We start from the raw sequence: 17,500 nt of genomic DNA, 5'->3' as shown, positions 1-17,500 counted from the left end.
CCATGAGCCCCCATGCCCAGGAAGTCTCAGGTTACATCGACTTCAACGTCTCCATGCCGGTGCAGAACCTGTGGAGAGTGGTGAGTCTGACCTCTGACCTCTGACCTCTGACCTGGAGTTCTTTAAAGAGAAACTAAACTCCAAACCCAAATCTGTATAAAGCCTGACATCTAAAGGTAAAAAGCTGCTACTGAAATGGCCATCTGCTATTGGCTGATCTTTGGTGCCAGGTGATGATGTCACCAGCTGTTGTTCTCTATAGAAGGTGACATCATCACCTGACATTTTGGTTTGGGATTTAGTTTCTCTTTAAAAGGATCTTTGACTTTTCTATCCACTTTTAATGGAACTGTTGTTTGTTTGTTTGTTTGTTTGTTTGTTTGTTTGTTCAGGACATCTCCAACAGGGAGGCGGAGTCAGAGGTTTGGAAGACGATCCTCTCTGAAGTGCGATTGGTTCACGTCAACACCTCAGCCGTCCTGAAGGTACCGCCCCTCACAGGGAATGACCATATATGGTAGAACCCAAATAAGGTTATAACGAGGTTCAGCAGGCTCCACCCTGAACTGTCTCTGACCTCTGACCCCTGACCCCTGACCTCTGACCCCTGCAGCAGAGCCCAGGTGTTCTGAACTGAGCGATAAGATGAAGTTCGGCAGTCTCTCTGCTTCCCCGTCTCCCTGTCAAGACTAAAGTTTCATGTTTGGGTGAACTGTTCCTTTAAAGGCAAACTGAGCAGGATTTTCCTCCTTGAAATGACAGAAACTCATCCAAAAATTATCCTACTCATCCTAATCATGACTTCTGGCCCCTTGGTAGTGTGTGACAGTGTGTGTGTGTGTGTGTGTGTGTGTGTGTGAGCTGCAGGTAGCTGCCGTTAGCGTAGCTTCGTTGTAGAAAAGCTGATAGCTAGCTAACAGCAGCTAGCTGTCCAACAGAAAACAGGCCGACTCTTCATCGCTCTTCATCTCATCCTCATCCTCTCCTCCAGTTCTGTCCAGCAGCTTCTCTCTGGGTTGGAGTTTTGTCGCTCGGCGTTTCGCCTCGCTGTTCGTGTTGTTTTTACAAACCACAAGCAGCAAGTATCACATATATAATTTCCCTACAGGGATCAATAAAGTATCAATACATTTTTAAATACATATAGAATTTCCTGATTTATCCCCAGGGATCAATAGTATCACATATTATATTTCCCTATATGGATCAATAAGAATCACATATATAATATTAACTGAACAGAACTGATTCTGATTTAATATTGTAAAGAAGTTATGGATATTAAAGGCATAGTTCACCCCCCCCCCCCCCATGTCAGTAGAAAATCAGGTAAAGTTTGTTAGTCCATACAACAAATCCCCCGAAGAAGAACAATGCAGAGACCGGTCACCTTAACCTTCCTTTAACTGATGCTGTGTGTGTGTGTGTGTGTGTGTGTGTGTGTGTGTGTGTGTGTGTGTGTGTGTGTGTGTGTGTGTGTGTGTGTGTGTGTGTGCAGCTGAGCGGTGTGTCTCTCCCTGACTGGGGTTTCCGTCAGTTGGAGGTTGTAGCTGATAAAGTGTCTAAAGGTCATCAGAGCAGCCTGAGCTGGACAGTGGAGGAGCACCGCTATGGAACCAGTGAGTCTGACCTCTGACCCCTGAACCTGACCTCTGACCCCTGGACCTGACCTCTGACCACCTGAACCTGACCTCTGACCCCTGGACCTGACCTCTGACCCCTGGACCTGACCTCTGACCACCTGAACCTGACCTCTGACCACCTGAACCTGACCTCTGACCCCTGGACCTGACCTCTGACCACCTGAACCTGACCTCTGACCACCTGAACCTGACCTCTGACCCCTGGACCTGACCTCTGACCCCTTAACCTGACCTCTGACCCCTTAACCTGACCCCTGGTGATAGTCTATAAAGGATACAGCAGGGCAGGAAACATAGTGCTCTATGTCTGTGTGTGTGTGTGTGTGTGTGTGTGTGTGTGTGTGTGTGTCTGTGTGTGTGTGTGTGTGTGTGTGTGTGTGTGTGTGTGTGTGTGTGCAGGTCAGGAGCAGAAGGAGAGGGAGGCGGAGCTTCACTCCCCAACACACATCGACATCGACCGAAACATTTCCTTCTGGGCAAAGTTTCTGGAACTACAGGTACTGCTGGAGTACTGTAGTACTGCTGCAGTACTGCTGTAGTACTTTAGTACTGCTGTAGTACTGCTGTAGTACTGCTGGAGTACTGTAGTACTGCTGTAGTACTGCTGTAGTACTTTAGTACTGCTGTAATACTGCTGTAGTACTGCTGGAGTACTGTACTACTGCTGTAGTACTGCTGTAGTACTGCTGGAGTACTTTAGTACTGCTGTAGTACTGCTGTAGTACTGCTGGAGTACTGTAGTACTGCTGTAGTACTGCTGTAGTACTGCTGTAGTACTGTAGTACTGCTGTAGTACTGCTGTAGTACTGCTGTAGTACTGCTGTAGTACTGTAGTACTGCTGTAGTACTGCTGTAGTACTGCTGTAGTACTGCTGTAGTAGTACTACAGTACTACAGACTGGTTGGTGTTTACAAAATGCAACAGTTTATGAATATGAATGTGTTTTGCCAGAAGAATGTTCAATAGATTTAAAATGCTACACATGAAACAATACAACCATTACATCATCAGCTGTGAAGAGGCGGAGCTTCAGAGGAGGAGGGGCTTCAGAGGAGGCGGGGCTTTAGAGGAGGAGGGGCTTTAGAGGAGGAGGGGCTTTAGAGGAGGCGGGGCTTTAGAGGAGGAGGGGCTTTAGAGGAGGAGGGGCTTTAGAGGAGGCGGGGCTTCAGAGGAGGCGGGGCTTTAGAGGAGGAGGGGCTTTAGAGGAGGAGGGGCTTTAGAGGAGGCGGGGCTTCAGAGGATTTAGCACTGAACCTGAAGGTGATAATTAAGTAACAGATCATGAAAAAGCTTCAGACTATCCAGAATATTTTTAAACATTTATTGGTTCAGAAGACAAACGGCTACAGACTGAAGAAACGAGGCTGAAACACAAATGTGTTCAAAACTAATAGTGATAAGAAAAAAAACACTTTCTCACCAACGAGTCGACTGTTTTGGCACATCACTCAGTAATATTACTACTATTACTACTATTACTACTATTACTACTGTTACTACTATTACTACTGTTACTACTATTACTACTATTACTACTATTACTGTTAATGCTGCTGCTGCACAGTGACACACTGTGGTTGTACTGAGTGATGTCATGTTGCCATGACAGCAGAGTGATGTCATGTTGTTGTGGTTGCCATGGCAGTGGAAGATGCTGACGGTGAAACAGGAAGAATCGGAACACAAATATAGCTCCTCCCCTTTGGAATGGATCACCATGGAAACCAACATCGCCTACTGGCTCCACCCATCCACCAACGTAAGACACACACACACACACACACACACACACACACACACACACACACACACACACAACACAAACACACACGTTAGCATGGCAACATCCCAACTCCCTGAGCTGGGCCTCATTTATAAAACTGTGTGGATTCCACACTAAAAGGTTCCACACAAAAGAGGAAAAGCACGTACGTACAAAAATAATCAGATTTATGAAACCGTGCGTACGCACACCTGCACGCAGTTTCTCCTTTATAAATCACAGTCCAACTTGAAATGTTGCACACGAGCCTCAGGCTTATAGATGGTCAGTGAAACGCCCTGAATGAACACTGATGTGGAAATATGTTTGTCATTCCATTCTCTGTGAGAAAATGTCAAAGCCGGAGCCAGAAAAGAGAAATGTCCCCGGCGGCGCCTGTAATGACATGTAGATGCTTTTTAGACAAATGATCGGCTTTCAAACTAAAGCAACAAAGATGCTATTTAGTTGTAGCCTAGACTTCTTCTGACAGAATATTATTATTAGAGTGTAAAGGACATTTTTTGCTTTATTTTACTACCTTACCATCTCAGTCGCTGTTCCCCTCTGTCTCCAAAAAAAGTTTGTTTTTATAAATCCCCAAATCTGCGTGAAAAGTGGCGCCCGCACATTTCAGGCCGTTTTTTTGCACACGCAATGTTTTATAAATGAGGCCCCTGGAGACGGCGCTTGTTTCCATAACAACACAACACTGTTAACCCTCCTGCTGTCTTGTGATTGGCCGTCTCCCTCAGGCTCAGATCCATCTGATTGGTAACCCGGTGTCGTGGGGCGTGGCCAACCTCAGTCTGTCAGCCTATCAGCTGCTGGCGCTGGTCTACCTGCTGAGGAGGAGGAGGGGCATCAAAGACTTACCTGATGGTACACACACACACACACTCAAACACACACACACTCACACACACACACTCACACACACACACATACACACACACACATACACACACACACACACACACACAGTAGGTAATAAGGTTGGAAGGTTTTATTGTCACGTTGGATTTTACACTCAAAAAACATTAAAGATACACTGTGTGTGTGTGTGTGTGTGTGTGTGTGTGTGTGTGTGCAGCTGCCTGGTCTCAGTTCCTGGCTGCTGGTTGGCTGTGTGTCGGCGGCTGGTTGGTCAACTTCCTGCCTTTCCTCCTGCTGGAGAAGACTCTCTTCCTGTATCACTACCTGCCCTCCATCTGCTTCCTGCTGCTGCTGACCCCCGCCCTGCTGGAGCACACACACACACACCTGCTGAGGTACACACACACACACACACACACACACACACACCTGCTGAGGTACACACACACACACACACACACGATTACAATTATGTATCCATCCTTTTATCCAAAGCGGCGTACACTTGAGATTTTAATACAACACCAGCAAGGATCTAGTCAGGAGAACAGTGAGAGGAAGAGCCATGAAGATCAGATCTGGTCCGACAGGACAGAGGAGCCACGAGGCAGAGAGACAGGTTCCACAGTCCATCAGGTGAGAAGGTGTTCACTACAGAGCCGGGTCTTTAGCCTTTCCTTAAAGATCGAGAGGGACTCCGCGGATGGAATGGAGTTCGGTAACTCGTTCCACCGCCGAGGAACCACAGAAGAAGAGTCCGGATAGAGACTCGGGGCCTTGTTGCGGCGGCAGCACCGGGCGCCGCTCCTCGGCAGAGCGTGGCGGGCGGGAGGGAGCGTAGACCTGAACGAGGGAGTTCAGGTCGGTCGGAGCCGGTCTGGTTGCCGGTGTGTAGGCGAGCATCAAGGACTTGAACTTGATGCGGGCAGCGAGGGGAGCCAGTGGAGGGATATGAACACACACACACACACACACACACACACACACTGCTGAGGTACACACACACACACACAGGGCCAAAGCTCCAACACTTGAAACCAAAAATTGATCCTGTCTGTCTCTCTCTCTCTGCCTGTCTGTCTGCAGCTGCCCCGCCCAGCGCAGGGCGTTGTGTGTGTGTGTGTTGGCGGGGGGGGCGTCTGTCTTCCTGTCCTACCGGACCTTCTGCCCTCTGACCTACGGAAACCCGGAGCTGTCAGCCAATCAGCTGCAAGACCTGAGGTGGAGAGACTCCTGGGATATCCTGTACCGCCGACGATGACAGACAGGCAGAGAGAGAGACAGGCAGAGAGAGAGACAGAGAGACAGGCAGAGAGAGAGACAGACAGAGAGAGACAGGCAGAGAGAGAGACAGAGAGACAGGCAGAGAGGCAGAGAGAGAGACAGAGAGAGAGACAGACAGAGAGAGACAGGCAGAGAGACAGACAGGCAGAGAGAGAGACAGGCAGAGAGAGAGACAGGCAGAGAGACAGACAGACAGAGAGAGACAGACAGAGAGATGATGAAACACTAAACGTCTCTAATGACTTCAGTTCTAATAGAAGTCAATGGATGCTGCTGTTTAACTCTTTAACCTGGATTTGGTTTGTTTTTGTTTTCATGTCTTCAGAAATAAACTCACTGTGACATCACAGATGTCACAGTGACATCACAGATGTCACTGTGAGTCACAGATGTCACAGTGACATCACAGATGTCACTGTGACATCACAGATGTCACAGTGAGTCACAGATGTCACTGTGACATCACAGATGTCACTGTGAGTCACAGATGTCACTGTGACATCACAGATGTCACAGTGACACACTGTGACATCACAGATGTCACAGTGAGTCACAGATGTCACTGTGACATCACAGATGTCACTGTGAGTCACAGGTGTCTTGTTACAAATTACAGAACCTTCCTCATCAAAAGTGTCAAAATAAATCACAAAATACTGAAGTGAAGAAATGTCTTTCAATAAAATGTCATTTGTATTTTGAAACTGGAACTTCCTGCTTTTTGTCAACTTGAAATGTGTCTGATACAAAATATGAAATAATATGAAAATACAAACTAACATGAAATAAGAACTGAAGGAAAAAGAGAGTTACAGCAAAGAAAGCACATTTCCTCAGCATCACCCAGGACTCAAACTCACTACCTCTGACATCGAGTCATGAACCTGCGGGACTATCTGAAGAGAGGAGGCGTCACGTGACCGAGGAGGCGTCACGTGACCGAGGAGGCCGACAGAGAGGAGGCGTCACGTGACCGAGGAGGCCGACAGAGAGGAGGCGTCACGTGACCGAGGAGGCCGACAGAGAGGAGGCGTCACGTGACCGAGGAGGCCAGCAGAGAGGAGGCGTCACGTGACCGAGGAGGCCGACAGAGAGGAGGCGTCACGTGACCGAGGAGGCCGACAGAGAGGAGGCGTCACGTGACCGAGGAGGCCGACAGAGAGGAGGCGTCACGTGACCGAGGAGGCGTCACGTGACCGGCAGCCAACAGAGAGGAGGCGTCACGTGACCGAGGAGGCGTCACGTGACCGGCAGCCAACAGAGAGGAGGCGTCACGTGACCGAGGAGGCGTCACGTGACCGGCAGCCAACAGAGAGGAGGCGTCACGTGACCGGCAGCCAACAGAGAGGAGGCGTCACGTGACCGGCAGCCAACAGAGAGGAGGCGTCACGTGACCGGCAGCCAACAGAGAGGAGGCGTCACGTGACCGGCAGCCAACAGAGAGGAGGCGTCACGTGACCGAGGAGGCCAGCAGAGAGGAGGCGTCACGTGACCGAGGAGGCCAGCAGAGAGGAGGCGTCACGTGACCGAGGAGGCCAGCAGAGAGGAGGCGTCACGTGACCGAGGAGGCCAGCAGAGAGGAGGCGTCACGTGACCGGCAGCCAACAGAGAGGAGGCGTCACGTGACCGGCAGCCAACAGAGAGGAGGCGTCACGTGACCGAGGAGGCCAGCAGAGAGGAGGCGTCACGTGACCGAGGAGGCCAGCAGAGAGGAGGCGTCATGTGACCGGCAGCCAACAGAGAGGAGGCGTCATGTGACCGAGGAGGCCAGCAGAGAGGAGGCGTCATGTGACCGAGGAGGCGTCACGTGACCGGCAGCCAAAAGAATCTACATAAAATTATAAGTGATTATAAGTGACTCCCAATCTGGTTTTATGAAAGGTAGATCCGTTCACAACAATATTTGCTTAGTGCTTGACCTTTTAGATTACAGACATTTAATAGAAGATGATGGTTTTATTTTATTTCTTGACTTTTAAAAAGCATTTGATTCAAGTGAGCACCCGTTTATTTTCCACTGTTTAAGGTTATTAGGTTTTGGGGATAAATTTCGAAACATTAGGATTTCTTTATGAAAATATAAATAGTTCAATCTCTTTACCAGGAGGTTCATCACCCTGATTTACAATCAAACGCGGGGTTAAACAAGGCTGTCCTATTTCTCCATTTCTCTTTATAATAGCTACAGAAATGCTCTCTATCTTTATTAAAAATTCAAACATCGCTCCGTTAGATGTACTTGGGAAACCAGTAATCATCAGCCAGTTAGCAGATGATACAACCATCTTCATGAAGCAGCTAACTGCAGTCCCAAAGATACTACAGCTGATTCACACTTCCTCCAAAGCCTCTGGTCTAAAGCTACATTTGAACAAGTGTGAGTTAATGCCAATTCATCAAAGTCATTTAACGGAGGCATACAACATTCCTATAACATCCACTGTTAAATACTTGGGTATATATCTAAAGATTCAACTGAAAGTGAAAATATGAATGTGTGGAAGGTAACAGATGAATGCCAAACTAGACTTAACTCACGGTTATTGAGAGACATTAGCTTATTGGGTTGAATCTTTTTGACTAAAATGGAAAGCATCTCAAGGTGTATCTACTCAACATACTCAATTACTATTCCTAATAGAGCTGTTAAAAAAATCAATCAGGTTTATTTTGATTATATTTGGAAAAGGAAACTCCACTATGTTAAGAGAGCAGACCAAAGAATTTAAAGATGGAGGCCTACAAACTATCGATTTTGATTTTATGAATGGAACCTTGAAAGTGAATTGGTTAAAATCTTTTCTGAACAACAATAACTTTTGGTGCCGTATCCCCAGAGAAATATTCAAGAAATTGGGAGGTATAGAATTTTTACTTAAATGTGATTTCACTGTTCAGAGACTCCCAATTAAATTATCCCTTTTTCACCAGCAGGTCATTTTATATTGGAAACTCTTATACAATCATAATTTCACCCCACACAATACACCAATATGGAATAATAGATATATTACGGTTAAAAACAGATCATTGTACAACAAGGACTGGATGGAGAAAGGTGTTTGGTCGGTGATTCACTTAGTTGATAGCAGTGGCTCTATCATGTCGTATGAGAATTTCTGCCTTAGATATGATTTAATTGGCAATCGTAACATATTTAAATCCATAACTAAAGCCATCCCCAACTCTATTATATGTTTAATTAAAGGAATTTTAACCAATTCTACTCCTATCACCCCTTCAGGCTGTGACTTTAATGAAGTCAAAATCCCGAACAAAACAATTAGAAATATGTTTAATAACATCTCATACCTGTAGTATCTTATAGAAAGTCAATTTCACAAATCTATTCGAAAAGTACTATTAACATGTTATGAACTAAATATTTAAAATTCCCTATAACTTCCAAAGCAAAAGAAATCCATTTTAAAATTTTAAATGGAGTGTATCCATCCAGTGGATTGTTAGACAACGATTTGGAATTGAAACCAATAATTGTGTATTTTGTGATGATACTGAAACTACTGATCATTTATTTTCCCATGTATGTATTCTGAAGCTTTATGGCTTGATGCACACGACTGGCTGGAAAACCTTTCTCAAAAGGACATTGTTTATGGACTTGTCATGGACAATAGAAAAGATGACTTTCTGGTTAATAACATTCTTATTCTTGGAAAATTTTATATACACAAATCAAAGTATATGAAAGTGAAACCTAAGTTTAGTGTATTTCATAATGAGTTTCTTTCTTACATAAAAGCCCTAAAGTTATGAAAAATAAAAATGCAATGAAACTTTTTAGTATAATAGAAGAATATGATTTACAAAAAAAGCCCTAGCCCTTTAAGTTATTTTTTCTTTTTGTTATATTTAATATTATTTCAATCTCTTGTCTGTTTTGTCTTCTCTCTGTCTTTTGGTATGCACGTGATCCTGTTGGGATGTTGTGAAGATTTCAAAGCCATGATGTTTGTACATGGAAATTGTTCAATAAAAAAAAAAAAATGCAAGTCGAAGATGATTCGGTCAGAAGAGCGGAACCAACAGCGGAGCGACCGGAAGTCAGAGAGGGGGACCGAAAACAAGCACGGACCGCTTCAGCCGCGGTGTGTTGTGGGTAATCCCAATGTTAGTTTGGCTCCGTCGTCGTTTTGCACAACAGAGAGGATTTATTTCTTTATTTATTTCTCCTCCCTGCGGTCACTTTATTAAACCGTCAGAGTTTTATAACCGGAGTCAAACCGTCTGTTTTACCGTTAAATACAAAAACTAACGACAAAACCCAGGAAGTGTCCGGCCGCGGTGCGTGCTGGGTAATATGTTAACGACAGAACAGCGTTGATTGGCGCTGCTGCACATGGAGACAGAAAATACAGAAAAATAAAGTTTAAACAGCGAATTTCCTGTCAAACTTCCAACAGAAAAACTCCGAGTGACGCGGAAGAAGAAAAGCAGCTGCCGGTCAGAAAGTTTACTGATTAATCCCTGAAATATCTGCTGAGTACTATCTGGTACTATCTGATACTATCCGAGTACTATCTGATACTATCTGATTACTGCACGGTCAGCTGGGAGTATTACCTGTGTTACTGTACTGTAATATTACCTGTTACTGTAGTACTGAAGTATTTAGTGTCGTAGTGTATGTGTTGCTGTAGTATTGCAGTATTGTTGCAGTAGTATTGTTCCTGCAGTATTGCTGCTGTAGTATTGCAGTATTGTTCCTGTAGTATTGTTCCTGCAGTATTGCAGTATTGTTCCTGTAGTATTGCAGTATTGTTCCTGTAGTATTGCAGTATTGTTCCTGTAGTATTGCAGTATTGTTCCTGCAGTATTGTTCCTGTAGTATTGCAGTATTGTTCCTGTAGTATTGTTCCTGTAGTATTGCAGTATTGTTGCAGTAGTATTGTTCCTGCAGTATTGCTGCTGTAGTATTGCAGTATTGTTCCTGTAGTATTGTTCCTGCAGTATTGCAGTATTGTTCCTGTAGTATTGCAGTATTGTTGCTGTAGTATTGCAGTATTGCTGCTGTAGTATTGCAGTATTGTTCCTGTAATATTGTTCCTGCAGTATTGCAGTATTGTTCCTGTAGTATTGCAGTATTGTTGGAGTAGTACTGTTGCTGTAGTATTGCAGTATTGTTGGAGTAGTATTGTTCCTGCAGTATTGCTGCTGTAGTATTGCAGTATTGTTCCTGCAGTATTGCAGTATTGTTCCTGTAGTATTGCAGTATTGTTGCTGTAATATTGCAGTATTGCTGCTGTAGTATTGCAGTATTGTTCCTGTAGTATTGCAGTATTGTTCCTGTAGTATTGTTCCTGCAGTATTGCAGTATTGTTCCTGTAGTATTGCAGTATTGTTGCTGTAGTATTGCAGTATTGCTGCTGTAGTATTGCAGTATTGCTGCTGTAGTATTGCAGTATTGTTCCTGTAGTATTGTTCCTGCAGTATTGCAGTATTGTTGCTGCAGTATTGCAGTATTGTTGCTGTAGTATTGCTATAGTATTGCAGTATTGTTGCTGTAGTATTGCAGTATTGTTGCTGTAGTATTGCAGTATTGCTGCTGTAGTATTACTATAGTATTGCAGTATTGTTCCTGCAGTATTGCAGTATTGTTGCTGTAGTATTGCAGTATTGTTGCTGTAGTATTGCAGTATTGTTGCTGTAGTATTACTATAGTATTGCAGTATTGTTGCTGTAGTATTGTGGTAGTATTACAGTTTTGTTGCTGTAGTACTGCAGTATTGTTGCAGTAGTATTGCTGTAGTGTTGCAGTACTACTGTCTGTCTGGTTCAGTCTGTCAGTAATGATTCTGTGTGTGTGTGTGTGTGTGTGTGTGTGTGTGTGTGTGTGTGTGTGTGTGTGTGCAGTCATGTCTGTCTCTCTCACAGCAGAGAGAGACAGGATCCAGAGACAGGTGGAGCAGCTGGAGGCGAGTCTGTCAGCAAAACACACCGAGCTGGTGCTACTGAGCAGTGAGACAGGTACCTGCCTGTCTGTCTGTCTGTCTGTCTGTCTGTCTGTCTGTCTGTCTCTCTGTCTGTCTGCCTGCCTGCCTGTCTGCCTGCCTGCCTGTCTGTCTGTCTGCCTGTCTGTCTGTCTGCCTGTCTGTCTGTCTGCCTGTCTGTCTGTCTGCCTGTCTGTCTGCCTGCCTGCCTGTCTGTCTGTCTGCCTGTCTGTCTGTCTGCCTGTCTGTCTGTCTGTCTGCCTGTCTGTCTGTCTGCCTGTCTGTCTGCCTGCCTGCCTGTCTGTCTGTCTGCCTGTCTGTCTGTCTGTCTGTCTCTCTGTCTGTCTGTCTGCCTGCCTGTCTCTCTGTCTCTCTGTCTGTCTGTCTGTCTGTCTGTCTGTCTCTCTGTCTGCCTGCCTGTCTGTCTGTCTCTCTGTCTGTCTGTCTGTCTGTCTGCCTGTCTGTCTGTCTGTCTGTCTCACCTTGCTGCTGTCCAATCAGCACGGCTCTAACAGCTAAACTTCTCTCTTATTGGTCAGATGAGGATTCAGATGATGATGATGACGCTCAGGAGGAGCCGGGCCAGGTAACACACACACACACACACACACACTCACACACACACTCACACACACACACACACACACACAGACACACACACACACACACACCTCTAACAGCAGATTGCATAACCCCCCCTGTTGTCTCCTGCTCCAGCTTGCTGCTCATTTCCCTCCAGGCTGTAGACCACAGCATTAAACACCTTAACACACACACACACACACACACACACACACACACACACACAGCTATGGGTTGTTCCAGCCCGTGTGGTGTCTCTTTCATTTCAGCATCAATAACTCATTATAACTCATCAGCACATCACTGCAGACTCGTCAGCATCATGACAGGAAACATCCTCCATAGTTTCTCCACCTGGTGGATCTGGAGGGAAATCTGCTGGAAACAGGAAGAGGTTCTTCTTCTGTTCTTCAGAGCAGACGGAGATAAAGCTGAAAGAGTTTCTGCAGCAGATGGTGGAAGGAGGGAAAGGAAGATGGAGAAATCACTTCCGACATGTTGATCCTCTTCGGGGAGGGGGAGGGGGGGCAGGAAGCAACGGGCTGATGGGAAATGTAGTCTCAATGTGGAGAAACACTACAACTAACAAAGTAGACCAATCATCTGTTTACAGTCAGTAGGCCAAGAGAGGAATATTCATTTGATAATGAGACTGATGGTTAATATGATACTGTGTGTGTGTGTGTGTGTGTGTGTGTGTGTGTGTGTGTGTGTGCAGACTGCAGCAGGTCTGGTGGCTCAGAGAGAGAGGATCCAGAAGGAGATCAAGGATTTGGAGACAGTGCTGGGATCCCAGAGTCCTGTCTGTCTGTCAGGTACCTGTCTGTCTGTCTACCTGTCTGTCTGTCTACCTGTCTGTCTGTCAGGTACCTGTCTGTCTGTCTGTCTACCTGTCTGTCTGTCTACCTGTCTGTCTGTCAGGTACCTGTCTGTCTGTCTACCTGTCTGTCTGTCAGGTACCTGTCTGTCTGTCTACCTGTCTGTCTGTCAGGTACCTGTCTGTCTGTCTACCTGTCTGTCTTCTGCCTTTTTACATAATGTGATTTGGTCTGTAATTTATGTCTAATATCTCTGATGTGTGTGTGTGTGTGTGTGTGTGTGTGTGTGTGTGTGTGTGTGTTGGCCAGATGACGACAGCAGTGCCAGTGAGGTCAGTATCACTTCTGTTCTGTCCAGTTAGTCAAGTGTTTCACTTTGACTCATTCATCCACATACTAACTGTGTGTCTGCCTGTGTGTGTGTGTGTGTGTGTGTGTGTGTGTGTCTGTGTGTGTGTGTGTGTGTGTCTGTCTGTGTGTGTGTGTGTGTGTCTGTGTGTGTGTGTGTGTGTGTGTGTCTGTGTGTGTGTGTGTGTGTGTGTGTCTGTCTGTGTGTCTGTGTGTGTGTGTCTGTGTGTGTCTGTGTGTGTGTGTGTGTGTGTGTCTGTGTGTGTGTGTGTGTGTGTGTGTGTGTGTGTGTCTGTCTGTGTGTGTGTGTGTGTGTGTGTCTGTGTGTGTCTGTGTGTGTGTGTGTGTGTCTGTCTGTCTGTGTGTGTGTGTGTGTGTCTGTGTGTGTCTGTCTGTCTGTGTGTGTGTGTGTGTGTGTGTGTGCAGAGTGACCTGGGTCTGTCTCACTCAGCAGACTCGTCTCTGCAGGTCAACCTGGTTTATCAGCAGGTCGTTCAGGAAACTCTGGAGCAGCTGAACACACTGCTGCAGCACAACCAGCAGCAGCAGGTCAGACACACACACACACACACACACACACACCACACACACACACACACACACACACCACACACACACACCACACACACCACACACACAGCTCCAGCAGGTCAGAAACATCCCAGATGTTTGTTCTGCAGCAGCTGTTCTCATCACAGCTAACAGACCATGAAGTATTAATACTAATATCATGAACAGTACTCATAATAACATGAACAATACTCATAACATGAACACTTATCACAATAACATGAACACTACTCTTAATAACATGAACACTTATCACAATAACATGAACACTACTCTTAATAACATGAACACTTATCATAATAACATGAACAATACTCATAATAACATGAACACTTATCATAATAACATGAACAATACTCATAATAACATGAACACTTATCATAATAACATGAACAATACTCATAATAACATGAACACTATTAATAACATGAACACTACTCTTAATAACATGAACATTACTCATAATAACATGAACACTTATCATAATAACATGAACACTACTCTTAATAACATGAACACTATTAATAACATGAACACTACTCTTAATAACATGAACATTACTCATAATAACATGAACACTTATCATAATAACATGAACACTTATCATAATAACATGAACACTACTCTTAATAACATGAACAATACTCATAATAACATGAACAATACTCATAATAACATGAACAATACTCTTAATAACATGAACATTACTCATAATAACATGAACACTACTCTTAATAACATGAACACTTATAATAACATGAACACTACTCTTAATAACATGAATACTCATAATAACATGAACACTACTCTTAATCACATGAACACTAATCTTAATAACATGAACACTACTCTTAATAACATGAACACTAATCTTAATAACATGAACACTACTCTTAATAACATGAACACTTATCATAACATGAACACTAATCTTAATAACATGAACACTACTCTTAATAACATGAACACTAATCTTAATAACATGAACACTACTCTTAATAACATGAACACTTATCATAATAACATGAACACTATTAATAACATGAACAATACTCATAATAACATGAATACTCATAATAACATGAACACTACTCTTAATAACATGAACACTTATCATAACATGAACACTACTCTTAATAACATGAACACTTATCATAATAACATGAACACTACTCTTAATAACATGAACACTTATCATAATAACATGAACACTACTCACTACTGTCACTATTAATATTAATCACAACCATCATCATAATAATGCTTCTGCTGTTGTTACTACTACTAATAATCACGTTTGCACTACCTGTCTGTCTGCCTGTCTGTCTGTCTGTCTGTCTGCCTGTCTGCCTGTCTGTCTGTCTGTCTGCCTGTCTGTCTGCCTGTCTGTCTGTCTGTCTGCCTGTCTGTCTGCCTGTCTGTCTGTCTGTCTGCAGAGGGAGCTGCTGTCTCAGATGTCTGGACCAATCAGAGACTCCGCCAGGGAACAGCTCCGCCCCTCCTCCTACCAACAGCCAATCAAAATGTACCTGGGCCGCTTCCTCAAACCCTACTTCAAAGACAAACTGACTGGACTGGTAAGAGAGACAGAGAGAGAGACAGGCAGGTAGACAGAGAGAGAGACAGACAGGTAGACAGAGAGAGAGACAGACAGGTAGACAGAGAGAGAGACAGACAGGTAGACAAAGAGAGAGAGACAGACAGGTAGACAGAAAGAGAGACAGACAGGTAGACAAAGAGAGAGACAGACAGGTAGACAGAGAGAAAGACAGGCAGGCAGACAGAGAGAGAGACAGGCAGGCAGACAGAGAGAGAGACAGACAGGCAGACAGAGAGAGAGACAGGCAGGCAGACAGAGAGAGAGACAGACAGGTAGACAAAGAGAGAGAGACAGACAGGTAGACAGAGAGAGAGACAGACAGGTAGACAAAGAGAGAGAGACAGACAGGTAGACAGAGAGAGAGACAGACAGGCAGACAGAGAGAGAGACAGACAGGCAGACAGACAGTACTAGCTACGTTAGCTAGTGTGCTAATCAGATGTGTTAACCTGACAGTGATGTCAGCTGAGCAGGTTAGCTAGCTAACAAGCTGACATTCTCTAACGACCTCCTGGACCCTCTTCAGTCAGACTGCTCTCCACTCTGCCAGGCTTCATCCCTCTCTTCTGTCCTCCTTCACTTGTCTGCTGCTTTTCATACAGTTGACACCAAATCCTTCTCTCCATCCTCTCTGAACTTGGCATAACAGGATCTGCAGACTCCTGGTTCTCATCCTGTCCGGCTAATCACTCACACCAGGTCTCATGGAGAGGATCTGTGTCCAGACCTGCTCTCTGAACCCCGGAGTCCCTCAGGGTTCAGTCCTGGGGCCCCTGCTGTTCTGTACAGTAAACCCCCCGGTCATGTGATCTCTCGTGTCTTCTCTCTCTGCTCTGCTGACACACTCAGCTCTCTCTCTCCTTCCTCAGAAACAAACTGATGGAGCGTCTCCTCAGAGCTCTGATGTCTGTTCTCCACCTCCAGCTCCATCCTGACAGACCGAGCTGCTGTTTCTCCCTGAAAGAGGACAGCCTGTCCTCACACAGACCTCCATCACCATGACAACACCACTGTCTCCTCTAACTGATCCTCCATCACCATGACAACACCACTGTCTCCTCTGACTGATCCTCCATCACCATGACAACACCACTGTCTCCTCTCTGACTGATCCTCCATCACCATGACAACACCACTGTGTCTCCTCTCTGACTGAAGACCCTCTGACTGATCCTCCATCACCATGACAACACCACTGTCTCCTCTCTGACTGATCCTCCATCACCATGACAACACCACTGTGTCTCCTCTCTGACTGAAGACCCTCTGACTGATCCTCCATCACCATGACAACACCACTGTGTCTCCTCTCTGACTGAAGACCCTCTGACTGATCCTCCATCACCATGACAACTGCACTGTCTCCTCTCTGACTGATCCTCCATCACCATGACAACACCACTGTGTCTCCTCTCTGACTGAAGAACCTCTGACTGATCCTCCATCACCATGACAACACCACTGTGTCTCCTCTCTGACTGATCCTCCATCACCATGACAACTGCACTGTGTCTCCTCTCTGACTGAAGACCCTCTGACTGATCCTCCATCACCATGACAACACCACTGTGTCTCCTCTCTGACTGATCCTCCATCACCATGACAACTCCACTGTGTCTCCTCTCTGACTGATCCTGGACCAGCAGCTTCCTGCTCTGACGACCCTCCTGCAGGTTTTCCCTCTGCAGCCTCGTTCCTTACGAGGGAAGCGTCTCGGCTCCTGGTCCAGGTTCTGGTCCTCTCCCTCCTGGACTCCTGCAGCCTCTTCTGGCCGGGCGACCCTCTGCCATCAGACCTTTACAGCCAATCAGAACGCTGCAGCCGTCTGCTGTTCAACCAACCAAAACTCTCTCCTGTCTCTCCCCTCCTCTGGTCTCTTCACTGGCTTCCATCTCTGCTGCATCAGACTCCGGACCCTGGTCTCTCCTACAGGACAGAACATCGACCCGCCCCTCCCTCTACAATCACCGGTCAGGTTCAGACTCCGCCTCCTTCGCTCCGCTCCTCCCCCCTCGCGGGTCGCCCCGCCCCTCCGTCGCTCGTCCCGGTCGACTCTTCGAGCTCC

At 45.7% G+C, this 17,500-nt stretch overlaps 3 protein-coding genes across 4 annotated transcripts in view; 2 read left to right on the top strand and 1 right to left on the bottom strand.

Moving 5' to 3' along the window:
• The window catches only part of pomt1 (protein-O-mannosyltransferase 1), a 24,638-nt gene extending 18,423 nt beyond the window's left edge, over window positions 1-6,215 (top strand). For both annotated transcript variants that reach the window (XM_078285107.1, XM_078285106.1), the window contains 8 exons: window positions 1-80; window positions 393-485; window positions 1,499-1,619; window positions 2,043-2,140; window positions 3,290-3,403; window positions 4,162-4,288; window positions 4,500-4,677; window positions 5,369-6,215. The exon at window positions 1-80 is cut by the window's left edge and continues 17 nt beyond it. In XM_078285107.1, coding sequence (XP_078141233.1) covers window positions 1-80; window positions 393-485; window positions 1,499-1,619; window positions 2,043-2,140; window positions 3,290-3,403; window positions 4,162-4,288; window positions 4,500-4,677; window positions 5,369-5,543 — 986 coding nt within the window. In that variant the 3' untranslated portion in view covers window positions 5,544-6,215. The remainder of the gene's footprint in view (window positions 81-392; window positions 486-1,498; window positions 1,620-2,042; window positions 2,141-3,289; window positions 3,404-4,161; window positions 4,289-4,499; window positions 4,678-5,368) is intronic.
• Window positions 6,216-9,943: 3,728 nt separating this feature from the next.
• Window positions 9,944-17,500, top strand: part of snapc4 (small nuclear RNA activating complex, polypeptide 4) — a 23,366-nt gene continuing 15,809 nt past the window's right edge. The window contains exons 1-6 of the mRNA XM_078285407.1: window positions 9,944-10,030; window positions 11,441-11,554; window positions 12,057-12,103; window positions 12,818-12,914; window positions 13,276-13,814; window positions 15,272-15,412. Of these exons, the coding sequence (XP_078141533.1) occupies window positions 11,443-11,554; window positions 12,057-12,103; window positions 12,818-12,914; window positions 13,276-13,814; window positions 15,272-15,412 (936 nt within the window). The 5' untranslated portion in view covers window positions 9,944-10,030; window positions 11,441-11,442. The remainder of the gene's footprint in view (window positions 10,031-11,440; window positions 11,555-12,056; window positions 12,104-12,817; window positions 12,915-13,275; window positions 13,815-15,271; window positions 15,413-17,500) is intronic.
• LOC144539598 (uncharacterized) lies at window positions 13,958-15,042 on the bottom strand (the record flags this gene model as incomplete). The annotated part of the gene is made up of 2 exons (XM_078285128.1): window positions 13,958-13,963; window positions 14,002-15,042. Coding segments are annotated over 2 exons (1,047 nt in total), but the record flags the coding sequence as incomplete, so codon positions are not given.

This window comes from Centroberyx gerrardi, chromosome 8, assembly GCF_048128805.1.
Source record: "Centroberyx gerrardi isolate f3 chromosome 8, fCenGer3.hap1.cur.20231027, whole genome shotgun sequence".
Taxonomy (NCBI): domain Eukaryota; kingdom Metazoa; phylum Chordata; class Actinopteri; order Beryciformes; family Berycidae; genus Centroberyx; species Centroberyx gerrardi.
Note: the sequence above shows the minus strand (reverse complement) of the source record. Positions and strands in the feature narration are given on the sequence as shown.